Source organism: Anser anser, assembly GCF_964211835.1.
Source record: "Anser anser genome assembly, chromosome: 2".
Lineage (NCBI taxonomy): Eukaryota > Metazoa > Chordata > Aves > Anseriformes > Anatidae > Anser > Anser anser.
The window spans coordinates 16950046-16972240 of record NC_139721.1 but is presented as its reverse complement, the minus strand read 5'-3'; the positions used below and the strand labels follow the sequence as shown (position 1 = coordinate 16972240).

At 37.3% G+C, this 22195-nt stretch overlaps 1 protein-coding gene across 5 annotated transcripts in view; it reads right to left on the bottom strand.

The window, feature by feature from the left end:
• The window catches only part of CSMD3 (CUB and Sushi multiple domains 3), a 1012063-nt gene that overhangs the window by 261544 nt on the left and 728324 nt on the right, over positions 1-22195 (bottom strand). For all 5 annotated transcript variants that reach the window (XM_083827432.1, XM_083827428.1, XM_083827429.1 and 2 more), the window contains 3 exons: positions 19853-19969; positions 11391-11606; positions 10643-10831 (listed from right to left, as the gene is read on the bottom strand). In XM_083827432.1, coding sequence (XP_083683558.1) covers positions 10643-10831; positions 11391-11606; positions 19853-19969 — 522 coding nt within the window. The remainder of the gene's footprint in view (positions 1-10642; positions 10832-11390; positions 11607-19852; positions 19970-22195) is intronic.

Sequence of the window (22195 nt, the reverse complement as noted above, 5' to 3'; positions counted from 1 at the left end):
TTTCACAAAATATTAAAAATATGTAGCACTAAACAAAGCAGCCTCAAAAACCTATTCTAGTGCAAAATTTCCTGATACTATTTTTATTTTTTTTTCTTTTGTCTTTTCCCATGACATGCCATTCTGAATGTTCTTGAAGAATTGGGGAATTTGCTTCAATAACCAGGAGGAAAATTCAATAAAAATAAATGCATTTTTATGAGTGAGCATTTTTATGGTGAGCTCTGACTAGCTCACCAGTGTGACTGGCTTTCTCACCATATTAGATTAAGATACATAAATGTGAATACTGACTATGTCTCTGCTGTTTGATGGTAGTAAGGCCTCAGATTTGAGTACCGCATTGAACTTGAGGAAGTTCATTTCAAAGAATAAGTAACTGGATAAATATTCCAGAAGCAAGAGACAAGAATGATCACAAATCTGAAAAGACTGAAGATTGTTATGTTTTGGTGAGAAAAAAGACATGAGTCTTCAACATGTAGAACCAACTGAAGAGAGAAGTGGAAAAACATAGCGAATTTAATAGGCTTGCATGTGATTATTTCTAATTACCATGTTCATCAGGATTTACAAGTAGTATTAACTCTGTCACAGGTTTTCAACGTTGAAATGGTAAGTCACTTAATAGAACCAGCTAAATAAAAAGAATTATTAAAAATATTTCTACATTCGTAGAAAAGCCTGTTATTAAAATTGTTCCCGCACAACATCATGTTCAATGGAATTCAGGGAATTCTATCATTTGAAAAGATGAACTTTGAAAATTCAGTATATGTTACTTGAACATTACTTTTAAATGTAAGCAATATAAAGTTTTAATTTTAAATTCCATTTTGAAATAGCATATCCTTAGAAAATGAATAATAACAACATTATTTAACATGTACTATTTATTTAAACAAACATCTGAGTAAAGAGAGGAAAAATAGCTTTTGCTTCTCTGGCATATTATTTCATTTAATTTCCACAAGTGATCATTTATTATGATTTGTTATTTTTGTTTCAGGACTCACTGCATTGGCATTCTGTGCATCCAGAAATGACTGATAAATATTCTGGCAAGAAACACTGAATAGGATTGTTATCCACCTATATCTACAACTGTGTATTGAATTTCTTTGTATTGTTGATCACAACTATTTCCATAGCAATGTTGAAAATTATTGAATTGTTAGTTCTGCTTTTTTTTTTTTTTTTTTTTAATTTCAGCTAAATGGTTCTTACATTAAAGGAAAAAAAGAAATGAATCTCTTCATTTTGTTTTCTTTCGCCACTTATAACAAACACAGAGGCTTCATCATCTCTGTTTTTTGATTTTTATATTAAAATGTGTATACAAACCCATGATCTCTTTTCCTGGCCCTTCTCTGAACTCCTACCAGTTCATCTCAGGGGACACTAAAAATGAAAGTTACTGCAAGCAGTCTCTGTCCGAAGACTTCTATACAACTTATTATTTTTATCTTGAATCCAGCCACCAATTAATTGTTCTCAGTGACTCTTAAGTCATTTTCTTTGGTTAATCCCATTAATTTAGAAGAATGACTGTCCTTTTTTTTTCTTTTTTTTTCTTTTTTTTTTTTTCTCCTCCGTCATGTAATTTATCAACATTACATTTATTTTATCATACAGCTTATCTGTCCATTCATTTAGTTTATTATGTCTACCAGGTTCTTCAAAGTTCTCTTCTGGTTTTAACTAGTCTAATCAATATTGCTATCATGGAGTTCACTTTACTTTCAGATCACTAATGAATGTAGTAAAGCAACATTAGAACAAATACAAAATCTGAAATAATTTTAATTGATCATTTCTACCATGCATTCTCTTCATTTTCATTGCTACCCAGTTTTTGCTTCTTAAAGATTATTTTAAACTAATGATAAATTAATAGAATCTCACATTAAAGTTTCTTAAGATTTAGTGGGGGAAAAAAAAAAAAAAGTTAATGAGTTGCTCTTTATCCACTCTGTAATCTTCATGAAAATTTGAATAATTATTTGTCTGTACAGGACCAAGAGCAATGGGTGAATGCTGACATGAAATTCTGACCTGTAAAGAAGGCTGTTATAACTGATGGTCTAACTGTTGCTACGTCTGCCCAAGGTAAAAGAGGGGGGTGGGTGAGAAGATGGATAATTTACCCAGAATTTTGACCAGTTAAAAAATGTCTCAGCTATGTACATGAGATGTTTTCCTAATATACAGATAATTATAGAGAAGATTACAATTTATTATTTCCTCGGGTTGCAAAAGAAATAAAACTATACTGGGACTAAACCAAAGAGTGATAATAAAAAACGAGAATTTTCAAAATTTGGAAGTATGGCTTCAGAAATAGAGACAGCATGCCTGCTTTTGTCTGTACTTAAAGATTACAGACTGAGAAGAATTACTAAATCTTAAATATCCTCACTCTCCTGGATATCTAGGTGTGTAGGTATACACTTCCAGGAATCTCGGCACAATATCAACCAGACTTATCTGACATTTGGCAAATATGCCTTCTGCTGCTTCTCTTGTTCTTTTGACTCAGTATGTGGCACCAGAAATCCAGCAAGACCAGCAAAGACTATCTTGTGATGATTCACTGAGAATCTGAGACAGCTACGTTCCTAGACTAGGTATATAGTATATAGCTACTGCATTTTTGTTTGTTTTCTGTCTGTAAATTAAAGGTTTTACTACATTAAATTAACTTTGCATTAAACTTCTGATAAAATCTGTTAAGTATAATTCTAAAATATATTAATGAGCTATGAATCTTCCTAAATTCTCAGGAAAAGAAAATAAGAGATATAGAAATACAAATAAACAAAATAGAAAATAAGTACATAAGCCTACAAATGTATCACAAAATGAAGATTATTTTACTTATTTAAGTAGCCAACTTCAAGCAACCTAGGGGAGTTGATAGCCCAAATTGCACTGAAATTTAAGCACTGGAAACAAAATAATCTAGTATAAAGTAATTTTGGCTACAGATGTGTTTCTAAATAAAAATAAAAATAAAAATAAAAATAAAAATAAAAATAAAAATAAAAATAAAAATAAAAATAAAAATAAAAATAAAAATAAAAATAAAAATAAAAATGAAAATAATAAAAATAAAATAAAAATAAAAATAAAAATGAAAATGAAAATGAAAATGAAAATGAAAATGAAAATAAAAATAAAAATAAATAAAATAAAACTTCGTAATGAAATTAATTTTGTAACAGTACAAAATAGGTTGCGGGAAGATCACATGCTGTAGTAGTCCAAAAACAGTCTAAGAGGCAGCAATAATAGTTGTGGGATACAAAGCAAAATATTTTTTCCTTCCACCTTGTATTTGCCTTTGGCTGTACTGGAAAAGTAGCTCATTAGAATGCAAAGGAATCATAAACTTTAAGCAATTGCTTCATAGGAAAATAAAGAGGGGATAAAAAGGAATCAGTACAAGCTCAAAGGATTTGGAAACTGACACATGGATGGTATCCACTCAAATTTCTAGGCACTAAGAAGCTGTCAATGATACATATCAGAGCAGCAATCTTTGTAAATAGGGCTTCCTTCTCAACAGGGCTTGGAAGGCTTAAGTCTTCAGCAAGATGAATTTCAACAGTTGTAGCTGATTCAAATACTGGTGAAAGAAGTTAAGTGGAAAGGCCATACAGATCCCATCTGAGATCTGAGGAAGGGCACCAAGACTATTACTGCAAGGTACAGCAAGGCAAGAACTACCCTCTAGTGTCTTGATGATTTTATACAGAAAACCTACACAGCTTGGCCACAGATAAGATATGTTTTAGGGTTGGGAACAGTGGAGCCACCAAAAACAGCTTACATGAAACAAACAAACAAACAAAAACCAGCAGTTAAAGACCTATACTATCTGGGCTTCTGGTGGTAGCTTCCAAGCTAACAAAATTAATAAAATGAGGATATAATTAAAGCATATCTTCTATTCTGTTCTTTATCCCACCTGCCCAATAAAATGACCAAGAGTTCATGCTTATCCATTAGATGTAGAAAAGGCAAGTATTTTGAAAACAAAGCTTTTGATCTAAAACAACACCTTATCATGCTGTTGATCGTCCCCCCCCCCCCCCCAAAAAAAAAAAAAATAATTGCTATGGCACTAATGTCAAAGACATTTAATATACACAATGGGCAATATATAGCCAAATATAAAATGGGTTGAGACAACAAGCTATCTTCTGCAAGTGCTAAGTATATGTAAATACGTAAAACAAGAAAAAAAAAAAGGCAACATCATCAGAATCGAATTCCATAGTATTATATTATCACAGTAGATAACCAATAATTTGAAAGAATGAAACAGCACATAGAAGATTACTATTAGAGCACAGAGAAGAAAAAATCAAAGTTAGAAAAAACAGACTTCATAATTACTTTTGGAACTTAGAATTTCTTCATATTTTGTGACAGGAAATACTGCTTTGTGTACATACAACCACTGTTAACAATCACGTATCTTTCTCATCTAAATTAGAATAAAGTATACAGCTAACATAGATTATGCTAATGGACATAATTATATTTTCATTTCCTACAATTCATATTTTTTATTTTTCTTTTAAGAACTGTTACAATACACTATAAATAGAGATAGAAGCAACCTCATTTTTATAAGCCTTGGTCCTCGTGGAGGACTTCAACCACCCCAACATCTGTTTGAGGGACAACACAGCTGGGCATAAGCAATCCAAGAGTTTCCCTGGAATCTGTTGAAATAATCTCCTTCTCTAAGTGACAGAGAAGCCAATGAGTAGAAGATCTATGCTGGACCTTGTTCTCACTAACAAGGAGGGGCTTGTGGAAAATATGAAGGTCAAAGCTCAGTTTTGGCTGCAGTGAATGCATCCAAAGAAAGCACCATGAAATGGTGGAGTTCAAGATCCTTAGGACAGTGAGAAAGGCACACAGCAAACTCACAAACCTGCATTTCAGGAGAGCAGACTGTGCTTTTCAAGGATCTACTTGGTAGACATTCATGGGATAGGTGCCCTGGAGGAACATGCCCTGGAGGAAGAGGGGAAGGAAGAAAGTTTGTTAATATTCAAGCATCTCTGCCTCCATGCTCAGAAGCAATGCATCCCAACAAAGAGGAAGTCAGGCAAAAATGCCAGAAGGCCTGCATGGATGAACAAGGAGCACCTGACCAAATGCAAACTCAAAAAGGAAGCCTACAGAAGCTGGAAGCAAGGACAGGTAACCTGAGAGGAATACAGAGGCACTGTCAGAGCATCCAGTTATGCAGTTAGGAAAGCCGAAGCCCAAATGGAATTGAAACTGGCCAGGGATTCCAAGGGCAATAAGAAGGGCTTTTATATATCAGTGACAAAAGGAAGACTAGGGAAAATGTGCACCCTCTTCTGAAGGAAACAGGTGACCTGGTTATAGAGGACAGTGAAAAGGCCAAGGAACTGAATGTCTACTTTGCTTGAGTCTTTACTAGCAAGACTGGCCTTCAGGAATCCCAGGTCCTAGAGGCCAGGCTGAAAGGCTGGAATAAGGAATGTTTTCCTTTGGTGGAAGAGGATCAGGTCAGGGAATACTTCAGCAAACTGGACATTCCTGGGTTCTGAGGTATGCACCCATGAATCCTGAGGGAGCTTGCAGATGTAAGTGCAAGACCACTTTCTATAATCTTTGGTTGACTGTAGCAACTGGGAGAAGTGCACCCAAAGTCTGGAAGAAAGCAAATGTTACTCCTGTCTTCAAGAAGGGCAAGAAGAAGGACCCAGGGAACTACAGCCTGGTCAGCTTCACCTTGATCCCTGAGAAGGTGATGGAACAGCTAATCCTGGAAACCATTTCCAGGTGCAGGAAGGAGAAGAAGATCGTCTTAGAGAAGCTGTTGAAGTATGGACTGGATGAACACAGTGAAATGGATCAAAAACTGGCTGAACAGATGGACCTAAATGGTAGTGGTCAGTGGCACAAAGTCTAGTTGGAGACCAGTACCAAGTGGAATAACCCAGGGGTCAATACTGGGTCCAATCCTGTTTAAGATCTTCATTAATGAACTAGAAAATGGGGTAGAGTGCATCCTCAGTAAATTTGCAGATGACTCATAAACTGGGGGAATGGCTGATTCACCAGAGGGCCATGCAGTCGTCCAGAGGGACCTCAACAGGCTGGAGAAATGGGCTGACAAGAATCTCATGAAGTTCAACAAGACATGCAAAGCTCTACACCTGGGAGGAACAGCCCTAGGCACCAGTACATGCTGGGGACCACACAGAAAGGAAAGCAGCTTTGTAGAAAAGGTCCTGGGGTCCTGGTGGACACCATATTCAACACGAATCAGCAACATGCCTTTACAAAGAAGGCTAACAGTATTCCTGACTGCATTAGGCAGAGTATCACCAGCAGGTCAAGAGAGGTGATCGTTCCTCTCTATTCAGCACTGGTGAAGCTGCACCTAGAGTATTGTGTCCAGTTCTGGGCTATGCACTACAAGAGAGACATGGACATATGAAAGAGAATCCAGCAAAGGGCCATCAAGAAGTTCAAGGGGCAGGAGCACCACTACTTTAAGGAGAGGCTGAGAGAGTTGGGACTATTCAGCCTAGAGAAGAGGAGGATTGGGTGATCTTATAAATGTATGTAAGTACATGAAGGGAGAGTGAGTGAGCAGTGGTACAAGTTGCCTATGTGTCATGGAGTGTCCATCCTTGGAGATCTTCAAAAGCTGCCTGGAACTGGTGTTGGGCATCCTGTTCTAGGTGTCCCTGCTTCAGCAGGGGTTGGACCAGATGACCTCCAGAGGTCTCTTCCAATTTCAACCATGCTGTGATTCTGTGAAACTGACATATTTCTCTTTCATATATAATATTTATCCTCACAAGCTTCAATAGGAAAATAAAAAATAAAAATAGTTTAAAATAAAAACATCCATCTCTAAATCAGAAGAAAAAATTTATGATCCTCCAAAATACAAAATAAAATAAAATATATAAGTATCTTTATCTACCATCTGCTTGGCAATGAAACAGAAACATTCATATGTTGTAGTGGAATAAAAAGTAAAATACTCGTATAATAAGGGGCATTACAATTCTTTTGATTTTTATTAAAAAAAAAAAAAAAGTTCATAGTATGCTGATCTACCAAGAGGATGTGGGAAATTAGGAACAGAAGTGGTTTTGGATTAAAGCAAAATAAATGTCACTTTGTAAAGGCAAACACCCTCATACGTATTGCTAATAAAAGGATCCAACTTAGTCATGTACAAACAATCAATCTATTATACTAATTCAGACTCTACTGTTGAAGGATTCTTCACAAGATATTGATTCCACTCATTTTTCAAATTTTGAGTTTAGTCAAGGTCAGGATTACTAATAGTGCAAGATACTGTACGGTCCTTTCGCAGCCAATGAACGACATCTGAACATCACCTGAACAACTCATTCTGATTGGTCCTAAACTCTGTGCTTCCTAGAGCCTTAAACATCAAGAGCATGTGAACAAAGAACCAGTCACAGATAACATCAATTGTTCTGGCATTCTATTTATTCATAGAGTCTTTCTGAAGGCCCCAAACACTATCTTCCGTCACATAGCTGGAATTTCTTATTTTGTGAATGAAAGCACTTTTGTTATATGCTAAAGAAGCACTCTGGTCACGTTAAGTGTGTCTACACTACTAAATGCATCCACTCCTGGAAGAGATAAGTGGTGAAACATGGTGTCCATCTACACCACTCAGAGCTAAACCCATCTGGAGAAGTCCAGTCATGTCTATAACAAACACTACATGGTTTGAGAGTCCTCTAGCTTCTATGTGGTGCTTCTGTGGTCCAAATGCATAACTGTAATTTTCTCTGTGTTCAGAATATCCAAAATTATTTGAGAACTATGCTACACCCAGAATAATAGTGGCTATTTGTTATACAGAATTAAGCAAATTTGCAATATGACATGAAGATTGGCACGATTGTGACTGACTATACAAAACAGGCTTTGATTGTACATGTAAATGAAAAAGCTGTTAGGAGGTCTCCACAAGGCAATGGGACCAAGTCTAGTGAAGTCCGACTCATATCACCTACTGGAAGTGTATTCTGTGGTGAACTATCCTTAAAATAAAACCTTACTGTGGATATAAAGGGAAACTAAATGGCTAGCACCTGAAGAGACCACAGAAAGAATTAAGAACTACGCAATTTGTACTATCAAAGGACCAAGACAGAGGTGGAACTAGAGAACTAAGATATGTAACAATGTACAGATGTTCATTATGAGCATTTACTAATAAAACAACAGAAATAATAGTATGACCCACAGGACTCAACTAACTATCCCTATCAAGAGGATACAGAATCAAGAACATGGGAAGATTCAAGTTGGAAGGGACCTTAGGATGTATCTAGTTCATCTTCATGGTCAAAGAAGGCTCAGCCCTGGTGTCAGACCAGGTTGCTCAGGGCTTTAACCAGTTGGGACTTGAAAACCTCCAAGGGTGGACACCACAACCTCTCTGGGCAACCTGTTCCACTATTTGACATTTTCTTCATAAAAAGGTTTCTGTTTATTTCCAGTCTGAAACTTTCTTGTTTCATCTTATGCCTTTTCTTTTCATCCTCCTATCATAAACCACTGTGAAGAGCCTTAATGGTCTCCTCACAGGTACTGAGGGCTGCTATTAGGTTCTATTGAAGCTTCAGTCTGGAAAGGACCAATTGTCTCACCTTTTGTTGCAGGATCAGTGGTCCATCTTCTAACCATCATTTATTTGTGTCTCTCTTGTATTGTACTGACAATCTGAGCACAGATAGTATGAACAGTGGTTCATTCCCAAGTGGGCTTTTGAGTATGTGAAAATGTATATATCAGAAGTATTAAAACTTGTGAATTGCTTCTGTAGAAAATGCCAAACATGAGCAACATAAACAATATGTAGATTTCTGAATCCAGTATACGTGGTCAATGGAAGGCGGATTATTTATGGGAAGAAAACGGTACAGTAAGTTGTTCTAGTGGAGACCATCTTTCATTTTCAAAGACAAGAAAAAAACTTTGACTGAAACATAATTCAACCCTTTTATACCAGCTTTTGTCTCTCTCTCTCTCTTTCTCTTTCCTTTTTTCCAAGCACGCAAACATAAATATTATTTTCTATATCATGAAAACTAAATAGCAATTCTTTTCATTTTTGTTTCTGCACAAGACCTTTACTGATAATTTAGTGATTAATTTTCAGTATATTAACATTTCCAGGTATATATTACTAAAATTTCATCCATTTTTACAGCTTTGCATGCATTCATTATTTTTCTTCTGGTTACAAAATCATCATCTCCTACACAAAAATAACTTTTATTCATACACTACACTGACCTACACTGACCTAGCCTCTAAACCATCTTTTCTATAAATGCACACGTAAATGTTGTTTATGCATATGGGGAATTCAGAACTTTTGCTATACTAAAGAGTAAGCATGAAATTAGGACATGACATTTTTGATACAGTAAGTAACAGAATATAAGCAAGCATCCAGTAAATCAATTATTATACAATCAGATCCTGAAAGAAATGGGTTTCACTATGATGCAATTTAGTTTGAAGAAAAGAAAAAAAGATTCCAAATGCACATTGATATAGATATTTTCATATATAGACATTTCCATACAGGAAATACCCTTACATAAGTAAAAAAATTACAGACACTTAAGTAACTATCTTACTTTTTAGAAATATTACACTTTTTTCTTTTTATCTTTTTTCTTTTTCTTTTTCTTTTTCTTTTTCTTTTTCTTTTTCTTTTTTCTTTTTCTTTTTCTTTTTCTTTTTCTTTTTCTTTTTCTTTTTCTTTTTCTTTTTCTTTTTCTTTTTCTTTTTCTTTTTCTTTTTCTTTTTCTTTTTCTTTTTCTTTTTCTTTTTCTTTTTCTTTTTCTTTTTCTTTTTCTTTTTCTTTTTCTTTTTCTTTTTCTTTTTCTTTTTTTTTCTTTCAACAGTTATCCATAGAAGTTAAACAAAAGACCTTTAGGGAGAATTCATCTCAGACAACTTTAGCCATTAACAGTTAAGTTTTCTACTTATGTAGGTTACCTCTACAGTGAGTGGAAAGTTTTAGGAACCATTAGAGGTTGCTTCAGTTATCATAGGTATTGTTTTCAAGCCAGAACAACTGTTCTCTGAAGATACCCTTCTCTAACTTACCTAGGAAGCCCATGTTGTCTGTTCTTCTACACATGGACCTACTTGTATGAAATAAATCTGGTTTAAGTGATTTAATTATATTTATGCATTTTTGTAATACAGGTATCACCTGGAAATTTGCACTGACAAACAAAAGCCAATTATTAGATAACTGAACTGGTAAATGTTGACTTAAGTTTATACCAGTTTTCCTAATCTATTTATCAAAATAAGAACAGTAAGGATTTTGTCCTCAATTTGAAGTGTTATGAAGTCTATGAATAATTCTAATATTAATTATATTAAAAATAAAATTAAAAAAAAAAAAAAAAGGGAAAGAAATTTGACTAAGGAGATATGGAGGATATGAAAGTACCTTACAAATTAAGAGGTGTATTACCATGCATTTCCATGCTGTATATCTGCAAATCCATGGACAATGACTACACATACAAGCAAATGAAAGCAGCTGACCACGTACCCACACACCTTGGCAGAGGTGCACTCCATACTCGTCGGCCACCACCTAGACAAATAATCTCTGAAGCTCCTTCCAAACGATATCCAGATGAACAGGAGAATGTCAGAGTATCTCCCACTCCAAAATTAAATCCTATTCTGTTACCAAACTCTGGGATCCCAGGATCTTCACAAGGTTCTAGATTATATTCTGAAAGCAAGAGAACAAGTCAGCTTGTACAAGTGAGAACAACTCGTGTTTTCTATCAGCCTTTTTTCTAATCTTGCAGTTTAATAATTTCTGTGCATTTCCAACTGACCTTGAATAAAGATTTCAGTTTTAAAAACAAAATGAATGCATGAATGTTAAGTTGGCAATTAGACTACCTTCAAAAGCTAGACTAATTAATACATTCATAACATTTTTAAGATGCATAACACAACATGATTTATCACACTTATTAGAGCCATAAATGCCCCAGATACATAAAACAAATGAAAACAATGGTACAGCGTAAGAGTCTGACTGACTGACTCATGGGCTCATCTGGAATTTCACTAACTGAAATTAGACCAGTTCTGTTTCCTCCCCTCACCTGAATGTTGCTTACAGTTTATTGTCATCTTACTTATCATGTAGCAGAGATTTCAGAGAGATTTTCTTGCTTTAAAATTGCTGTGCTTAAAACAAACAAACAAACAAACAAACTTAAATAATTTTATGATTCAGTATATCATAAAACAAATTATTCCTGATGGTGTTTCCTTACCAGAGAAAGAAATGTTAAATCCTTCATATGATATCGAAAAATCTGATATAAAGCGTAACTGGGCTCTGAAATTTCCATAGAGACCTGCATTGATTGGTGAAGGAAGCTCTGAGCCAGTCAGACGTGCTAACGGTTGTGTGAAACTGCCATTCTCTGTTATTAGTAAGTAGTCGTGATGATCCTCCAAATGAAAAGTGTAGAAGGTGAACTGCACTCCTATTAGAAAACGTAGAATTAATTTATGTATCACACAGTTAACATAGATGTAACTAAGACAATGATTAAGCTAATACATTTCATTATGAATCATGGTTCAGAAAAGAAAGATAATCCAACATTTCTAAAATTGAGTATCTTTCTTGATTTTCATCTCAATATCAACATCAGGTCTTTCGATGCTACTTGTCACTTTTCCCTTTAGCTGTTAAATATGGATGACTGATTTACAGAATTCAAGGACATGCTTGTATTCTGATGCAAAATCCAATGATGAATTTGTTCAAAATTACAAGCTCCATAAGGAAGAATGGGAAAAGTAAGCTTTATCCCCAGCAGTCAACAGTATCCTTGTATAGCAAGTGAAAGAAAAGGTCATAAAATATATGACATCATATACTCATGGAACACACACTAGCAGGAGAACTTCCTCTCCCCAAAGGGAGGTCTCTTTAGAAGATATGTAAACAAATTTTTTTTTGCAAACCATCAGATACAAATCACAAGTCTAGGAAGGAAGAACCAGGAACCTAATAGCAATAAAAGAATAGCAATAAAAGAACTTAAAGGCCAAGACAGACAATTAAATTACTTTTTCTGCATATCTGTAACTAAGAGTCAGACCATAATCCTTGGATAGAATGCACATAAAATTCAAGAAAAACAAATTGGAGAAGACATTAGCTAGCTTAAGATATTTTTGAGACCTCTACTAGAGAGCATGCATAGTTGCATACAAGTTCTAAAACAGTGATTCAAGTTTTGTAAAATTATTCTGATAATGTAAAGCTTAGGAAGATCCATTCATGTGATTGAAAATAGAAGACTGAAGATGAAGGTAGTATATGAAAATTAATGATCCTCAGGTACTCTTACAGACAACAGATTTAATAGTAGATGTAACATTGATCAAAAAACAAACCTTTCAGTATGAAAATCAATGATAAGAAATTAGGAAAGTAATAAATTACATACACACATATACATATTTCAGACAATATATATAAATACAGAAATAGAGCTTTTCTTAGCAATACAACATAGGCAGATATAACATATAAATCTTAACTAAATATATGCATTTAATCACCTGCCCTTAAGTAATAGCATTATGAAGCTGCAACACAAAGATACATGTTCTAAAGTACCCCGCAGCATTCTGTGGCTACATGTTACATACATTTGCTTGGTAGTCTGACAACAGACTGCCAAATTTTATCAAAAAAAAAAAAAGTTTAAAGAAAAATATTAATTATATTCTACAAAAAGTATCACTAGTTAATAGCCAGTAAAAGATACTCCTTGACATTCTGAAGTCCTAATTATATTAGACATGAAATAGAGCAGAAAGTGAGATTTCCAGAATAAAGTTTATCTCCTCCATTTTAAAATAATCTATGCATATGTCTGGGATTAATTTTCTCTACCGGTTACCATCTAACACTTTAAAAAGTCTCTGAGTCTCCCCTTGGACAATTCATCCATCAGATAAAGCTCCTGGACATCAGATAATAGAGGTAAATAGGTACTTTCAGAGGACTACTCATTCCATCTATTTTAGATACATTTACATTGAGATAACCCATGTCTTGAAGATAAACGAGTTTTTCCATTAAATACAGAAGTGGCCTAGTGGACTAGCCTACCAAACATAGCACTGTACTGTTAGAAATTTAAAGTTAAACCAGGTAAACTTAATCTTCCTGTTTCTTTGACAAAGGGAAAGTCCTGCTTTCTCAACTGCCCCATTCAGCAGCGGGCTGACATTTTCCTCAGTCTTCCTTTTTCTACTGATGTATTTGAAGAAGCCCTTCTTGTTGTCCTTGACATCCCTTGCCAGATTTAATTCCAAATGGGCCTTGGCCTTCCTTGTCACATCCCTGCATACTCTGACAGAGTCCCTGTATTCCTCCCAAGTGGCCGGATCCTTTTTCCACAAACTTCCTTCTTCTGTCTGAGCTTTGCCAGGAGCTCCCTGCTCATCAATGAAGGTCTCCACCCTTTGCTTGCCTTCTTACTCATAGGGATGCAACGATCTTGAGCTTGGAGGAAGTGATACTTGAATACCAACCTGTTGTCTTGGATGACCTTCCTTCCAGAGCCCTAACCCATGGATTTCTTCCAAGTAGATCCCTGAAGAGGCCAAAGTTTGCTATCCTGAAGTCCAGGGTCACAATCCTACTTTTTGCCCTGCTTCCTCCTTGCCAGAAAGTGAACTCCGCTATATCATGGTCAATGAAGGCTGCCCCCAACCCTCACATCTCCAGATAGTCCTTCCTCATTCAGTCATACAAGGTCCAGCAGCACGCCTCTCCTTCGTGGCTTCTCCACGACCTGTTCAAACTCAGGAGGTGAGCTTATCCTAGACAAACTCAGGAAGTGCAGCCTAGATAAGTGGATGGTGAGGTGGATTGACAATTGGCTAGATGGCAGAGCTCAGAGGGTTGTGCTCAGTAGTACAGAGTACAGTTGGAGGCCTGTAGCTAGCGGTGTCCCCCAGGGGTCAGTACTGTGTTGTTTAACTTATTCATCAACAACCTTGATGATGAAATAGAGTGCACCCTCAGCAAGTTTGCTGATGACACAAAGCTTGGAGGAGTGTCTTATACTCCAGAGGGCTGTGCTGCCATTCAGAGGGACCTCGACAGGCTGGAGGGTTGGGCCGAGAGGAACCTCATGTAAGGAATGGTCCAGCAATTCGTGCCACTAAGGGATTTGAAGGGTTAACACTGAGGCCTGGGTTTAGGTGATAAGAGAACAAAGGGATTTCTTTAGAGAAAAATTGCTGACTCTGCACAGACGTGCAGTAAATTCTGACATCCGGCCAAGAGACCACCAGATAAGGAGGAAGAATATGAGCCTCCCATCCAAGCGGCCCCCGGGAGACTATCAGAGACTGATAAGCAGGTGCCCCTGGGAGGACTTTGGATTCGGGAAACCAATTATAATAACCCTGCCTCTTTTAGAAGTAGTAATAAATATGTATTAGCCTAGGAGTATAAAAAATCAGCCGTCTTACGTAACGGGTGTGCGTCTTGGTGGAGCAAAGACTCCCGGCACACCCAGCGCTGTTTGCTTGCCTCTGTTCGTTTAATAAATTGTAAACGTTGATTGCAGTCCTATTTGGGACTCAGTCATTTATAACACTCATGAAGTTCAACAAGGGCAAGTGCACCTAGGGAGGTCCTGTACCTACGGAGAAATCACCCCAAGCACCAGTACAGGCTGGGGGCTGACGTGCTGGAGAATAGCTCTGCAGAGAAGGATGTGGGAGTCCTAGTGGACAGCAGGCTGACCATTAGCAGGAAATGTGCCCTTGTGGACAAAAAGGCCGACTGTATCCTGGGGTGAATTCAGAAGCGTGTTGCCAGCAGGTCAAGGGAAGTGATCCTCCCCATCTACTCAGCCCTGGTGAGGCTACACCTGGAGTATTGTGTCTGGGCCTGGGCTCCCCAGTACAAGAGGGACATAGAACTACTGGAGTGAGTTCAGAGGAAGATCAGAGGATGATGATATTATGAAGACTGTCACAAGTCCATGGGGCCAGATGGGATCCACCCGACGGTGCTGAGGGAGTTGGCGGATGTGATTGCTAGGCCGCTTTCCATCATTTATCAGTCATCTGGAGAGATCCTGGATGACTGGAGACTTGCTAATGTGACACCCATCTATAAGAACAATTGTAAGGAGGGCCCAGGGAACTACAGGCCTATAAGCCTCACCTCAGTGCCAGGAAAGGTGATGGAACAGGTCATTTGGGATGCAAACATGCAATGTATGCGGGACAACTGGGGGATCAGGCCCAGTTAGCATGGGTTAGTGAAAGGCAGGTCCTGCCTGACCAACTTCTATGACCAGGTGACCCGCCTGGTGCATGAGGGAAAGGCTGTTGACATAGTCTATCTAGACTTCAGCAAATCCTTTGACACTCTCCTGGAGAAGCTGGAAGCCCATGGCTTGGACAGGTACACTCTTTGCTGGGTTAAAAACTGTCTGGATGGCCAAGCCTGGAGAGTAGTTGTGAATGGAGTGAAATCCAGCTGGCAACCAGTCACAAGTGGTGTTCCCCAGGGGTTGGTGTTGGGGCCCATCCTCTTTAATATCTTTGTTAATGATTTGGTTGAGGGAATTCATTGCACCCTCAGTAAGTTTGCAGATGACACCAAGTTGGGGGGAAGTGTTGATCTGCTAGAGGATAGGAAGGCCCTGCAGAGGGACCTGGACAGAATGGATCAACGGGCAGAGGCCAATGGGATGAGGTTAAACATGGCTAAGTGCCAGGTTCTGCACTTTGGCCACAACAACCCCATGCAGCAGTACAGGCTTGGGGGAGAGTGGCTATAAGCTGTGCAGAGGAAAAGGATCTGGGGGTGCTGATTGATGCTTGCCTGAACATGAGCCAGCAGTGTGCCCGGGTGGTCAAGAAGGTCAATGGCATCCTGGCTTATATCAGGAATAGTGTAGCCAGCAGGACGAGGGAAGTGATCATCCCCCTGTACTCTACTCTGGTGAGGTTGCACCTCGAGTGATCTGTTCAGTTTTGGGCCCCTCAGTACGAAGCTGGTGAAGGGCCTGGAACACAAGTCCTCTGAGGAGCAGCTGAGGGAACTGGGGTTGTTTAGTCTAGAGAAGAAGAGGCTAAGGGGAGACCTTATTGTTCTCTACAATTACCTGAAAGGAAGTTGTGAGGAGCTGGGAGTCGGCCTCTTCTCACAGGTAACTAGTGATAGGACTAGAGGGAATGGCCTCAAGTTGCACCAGGGGAGGTTTAGTTTGAAAATTAGGAGAAATTTCTTCTCAGAAAGAGTAGTCAGGCATTGGAATGGGTTGCACAGGGAAGTGGTGGCATCACCATCCCTGGGGCTGTTCAAGGAAAGGTTGGACCTGATGCTTAGGGACATGGTTTAGTGGGTGACGTTGGTAGTAGGGTGATAGTTGGACCAGATGATCTTGGAGTTTTTTTCCAACCTTAATGATTCTGTGTTTCTATTAAGATGATCAGAGGACTGGAGCACTTGTCATACGAGGACAGGATGAAAGAACTGGCCTGTTTAGCCTGGAAAAGAGAAGACTTAGGGGAGACATCATTCGTGTATATAAATATCTGAGGCGTGCGTGTCAACAGGATGGAGCCAGTCTCTTTTCAGGTGTACCCAGTGATAAGACAAGAGGCAATGCACACAAACTGAAGCACAGAAGGTTCTGGCTCAATATGAGGGGGCACTTCTTTACTGTGAGGGTGACAGAGCACTGGAACAAGTTGCCCAGAGAGGTTGTGGAGCCTCCTTCTCTGGAGATATTCAAAACCTGCCTGGATGCCATCCTGCACGATGTGCTCTAGGTGATGCTGCTTGGCAGGGGGTTGGACTAGATGATCTTCAGAGGTCCTTTCCAACCTCAGCCATTCTGTGATTCTGTGATACCTGTTATACTACAAGAATGTGCTTACATTATATATATATATGTGTGTATCTGTGTGTATGCGTTTATAAATGTGTATGTTTATAATATTTCTCTATGTGTATATTATTTCTACATATTTGTTTTCTTCGGAGTCTCATTATATGTGGTGTCTTTTTCAATGAATTTACATAAAACATTATCACATTTGAGAACTTCAGCTTTACTTATTACAGCTTTTAAATACATTTCTAGCTGAGGGTTTCAGAAAAAGATTTCACACAGACACACACAAAAAAACTACTTAATTTTCTCAAAAAAAAAGCATTTTTTTCCAACTACTTGCCCTCAGAAATCCCATTTTAAATGTAAGAAAAACAAAATTGTTAATAACAAATCTTTCAAGAATCCTAACAAATGTACCTTGAATTTGGGCTCCTGTTTGCTGCAAAACTTACATAATTTTCACTCAGGTATTACTCCATGAAACTAACCACTCTTACATGTGTGCTCCTTCTCTTTAATGCCCAAATTACCAAGCTTGAGATGGTTACCCAATGGCTTTTCAAACAGGGTGCAAGCTAAATGGCTGCAGGACTTAAACTTTATTTAAGTCTATTCATACAAACAGTGATATTCATCCCACATCCTTTCTCCACTGCAAAAAGAATCACAGTACCTTATTTTCCTGCAACTCTAAGAGCCATGCATCATCCATAGAGGTAACAAGGGCAAATACAGCATCCAGAGTAGGTTCAGTAATTTTGTAATGTTTTCTCACTGTTGAAACTTACAAGCAAATTACATTGCCACAATGAGGTTTGGTAGTTGACTTGCAGAACAGCTAGAGTAATGATTTTGAGAGAGACACTTTGCTATTTTATCAAATTTTAAATGGGACATCTAGTCATGGTGGTTTAACATCTATTTTACTACTTGTACAAGACAGAACAAGGGAATCACAGATAAGCACACTTTTCTGTGAGGTAACTATGTTATCAATATCTCTCTTAAAGAAATACATCATTAGTATACTTTGCCACATTTTCCACTCTTTCACAGACAAAACTGACGGAATTCAGAAGTGAATTTGCCTTCCTTCTCCCATTTCTTTTTCTCTATTCTCTTTTTCCTCTATTCTTTCCAGCATTGCAGACACAATACTACTTTTGTTCTTATCACCTCACCCTATTTATATTTAATTTATTTACGATATTTATCTTTACTTGTCACCTTCCCTTAAATTTAACTGGCAGTCATACCTATATTTAAAATAAAACAGCAAATAAATAAATAAATAAATCTAATACCTTGATCTACTTCTTATCTACTCCCAAAGCCTGAAAGCATCTGGGACACACTGTTTCAAGGAAATTTCATTACCTGGAATTCCCAACTTCCATTGTATCCAAAGCATTTTCTAACCTCTCCTGTAACTCTTATATTCCTTTGAAATAAGATCATTTCTCAAAGCCAAGTTAAATCCAGTATTACATATTTATCTTGATATCTGCCTTCAACAAATAACCTTTTCTTGAAAGTCTCCTGTCTCTCATTAGTTTTTTAGTCATTAGTTCTTTCTTACCATTCTAAATGTCCCCTGAAGGGGTTGCATTATTTATCTTTATTCTTCATCTACATTTATTTCTAAACCATATTATTTATTGAATCTCTAGATGTACAATAAGCTACCATTTATATGCTGCCACCCTGAAAACGTATCTCAGTAAGCTGAAACAATTTATTTCCTTCAAAATAAAGGGACTTTTCTTTCTGACATTTCCTTGTCAACAGCTAGTCATAATGTAAAATTTCACATAATGAAAACTATATTTTAAACAATTCTCTTCTCATTACCTTCACTTCTTTTTATGACATAATATGAATAACATCCTCACATAAGTCTTCACTTCAGATTCTTCTATTGATACAAAATCTAAATATCAAGGACTATTTCTGTCTAATGTTTCTCTCTAAGAGAAGGCATTTTTTCACAAACACAGAAAAAACATCCACCTTCTTTCACCTGTACGGATTAATGTACCCTCATCCAACTGGTTGTTACTTGGACGACAGTCTTTCATTGACTTTTTGTTCCGTAAAAAAACTTGGCTTTCCATTGGGCCTAGTCTACATCTGGAATTCTAGGAATTAATACAATAAATATAAATTCAAACAAAAATCAGCAATACAATTCCTAATTCAGTGTGGCTAACCTAGATCTGCAATCTATATGTATAGCACAGACCACTGGACTTTTATATATGTATTTAAGAAAAAGAAAAAAGAAATAAAAGAAAATGAGGGGAAGGGAAGGGAAGGGAAGGGAAGGGAAGGGAAGGGAAGGGAAGGGAAGGGAAGGGAAGGGAAGGGAAGGGAAGGGAAGGGAAGGGAAGGGAAGGGAAGGGAAGGGAAGGGAAGGGAAGGGAAGGGAAGGGAAGGGAAGGGAAGGGAAGGGAAGGGAAGGGAAGGGAAGGGAAGGGAAGGGAAGGGAAGGGAAGGGAAGGGAAGGGAAGGGAAGGGAAGGGAAGGGAAGGGAAGGGAAGGGAAGGGAAGGGAAGGGAAGGGAAGAGAAGAGAAGAGAAGAGAAGAGAAGAGAAGAGAAGAGAAGAGGAGAGAAGAGAAGAGAGGAGAGGAGAGAAGAGAAGAGAAGAGAAGAGAAGAGAAGAGAAGAGAAGAGAAGAGAAGAGAAGAGAAGAGAAGAGAAGAGAAGAGAAGAGAAGAGAAGAGAAGAGAAGAGAAGAGAAGAGAAGAGAAGAGAAGAGAAGAGAAGAGAAGAGAAGAGAAGAGAAGAGAAGAGAAGAGAAAATGGAAAAAAAGGAGGAGAAAAGAGAAAATGTATTTACCTTTTCCATGGGTAACATCCACAGTCCATGTACAATTCAGTGAATTTGGATAGAGTTCTGGATAACCAGGGGATAAAATTGTCCCACTAGGTCCTCTAACATCTCCACCACACAAAGCTAGAATTATCAAACAAACAAATAAACAAACAAATAGTATATTAATAAAACAATATAGAACATACAGCTTAGAAAAAAAAAAAGAACAAAACTATCTTTCAAAAACTTCTGATTTTAAAACTACTGAAAACTAGTTGATTGAATGATTCGCCAATCTTACTTACGGACAATAGTCCATTAACACAATATGAAAGGAAATAAAATCAAAGAATAGTTAACATGCTTTTTGCTAGTTATTAATGAAACAAAAAGTGAGTTTCCTTAGCTGTTTTTTCCACATTTTCTTGTGATTCTGTGAAACTCAAAAGTCCAGCAGGAGGATGAAGGCAGAAAATATAGAACCAAACAACAGCACTTTAACTTTAGCCAGGTGCTAAGGCTGGAGAGTTAAAATGGAGTAGAGTAGACCTTAGTATTGAAGAATTACTGACTGGTAATATTAATGCAGGGAAGCATGACATCCTTTAGTGTATCATGCATCTTCATCTATAATTGACAACTGCCAATATAAGAATAAGCCATTCTATAGTATCAATAGTGACTTTGTAATCAGCAATTGAGCGATATAAAAATTAAATTACTGCTTGAATTAATACAAAATACAAAAGTAAAATCATCACAAAACTGGCATAAATATCTTCAAAATTCACCATTAACATAAGCCAGTATTCAACATTTCCACTGTAAACCATAAGGTTTTCTCTTTATCAGAATCTTTTGAAAAATTGTTGAAAGGCAGTTTGGGAGACAGGTAGATGGCAGTTGCATGTCTGCAATTCCAGTTGATACAACTATCAATTCCGGTTCACCTCATTGCTCTCCAAGCTGTCGCTCACCTGTAGCTCATCTTTGTGCTTCCTAGTGGTGCGCTGCCACATGAGCAAGGAAGAGGGAAGGAGGTTGTCACAGGTTGGAGGAGCAATATATTTTTTTTTCTCAGATAGGCTGCCCCACCAGCACTAACTGGTATAACATGCTTCTGCCCCTCTTTAAACATCATTAGCAGCTAGAAACATAGCACTCAAACATAGTACAGATCATGAAGGCAGGAGAAGTTTGCACTTCCAATATAATAACAGTACTCAAACAACATCCTCATACATTGTTTTATATTTGAGATGATTTCTGCTAAACGTTGACAGGGTAAATTATGAAATGCATAACTATGGGTTTTTTTGGTTGTTTATATATGTATATTAATGTTATACATTACTATAATATAGTTATATAAAATATTACTATATTATATGTTATATCATGCTATATTAGCACGTTATATATTACCCCCTTTAGGGTACTGAACATAAAGAAGTATACATTTAATTACAGTTTTCTTATAGAAAAGAAATGAAACTTGGATATTGTTACTATACACTTCATCCTATACGCTAGGATACAGTAAGACTGTGGAAACAGTGAGTATATATTCCTGATCTTTGCTGTCTTAGCTGGAGTGAGAAGACAGAGAAACAAACTCAATGTCAAACACACTCTGATGGGAACCCTACTCCATTTATGAGAAAAAGTTTATGGCAATTAAAGGTCGCTATTACTTGTAACCTTTAGTCTCTTCCCTACTTGTATACACATTCAATTAAAATAAATAAATAACACCCTGTTTTGCCTAGCTAAATTGGTTTGATTGTTGTAGCTGACCACTTTCTGTTTGAAAGGTATTTTTATCTGGGTAGCCTCATCATTTATTTATTCGTGTGTGTGCGCTATTTTTCCTGCCAGCTTTCTAGCCTTTTTGTCCAGACTGTAAGCTAGAAAGTTGGAGATCCAATACCACAGGCTGAAATAGAACATTTTAGGACCACTACTGCCCAATCTCATCATATCAAGGGAAATGATGCCCCAACACGTTCATTTTCCTCCTCACTTCTCTGATGAAGATCCAATGAGGTCAGTTATCATCTGATCTTGTTATATTTAGATGTTAGCAAAATAGAATCAGGGCATGTTATAACAGCATGTTACTGCAGATTCTGATGGTAACTACCTACTTTGTCCACACTTTAGGTCAGCCCTATTAAAAAGGGCTGCAATAGAAAATGCAATCAGTTTTTATAACCACAGGAAACAGCCCAAACAAATAATGTATTTTACAGTGGGTGTTTGGAAAATCTTTCAAGAATGCGTCATGACAAAATGTCTATGGCATTCACTGTAACTGTATGAAGGGTAGCAGATGGCAAACAAAGGCATCAAGGGACCAGCATGTTA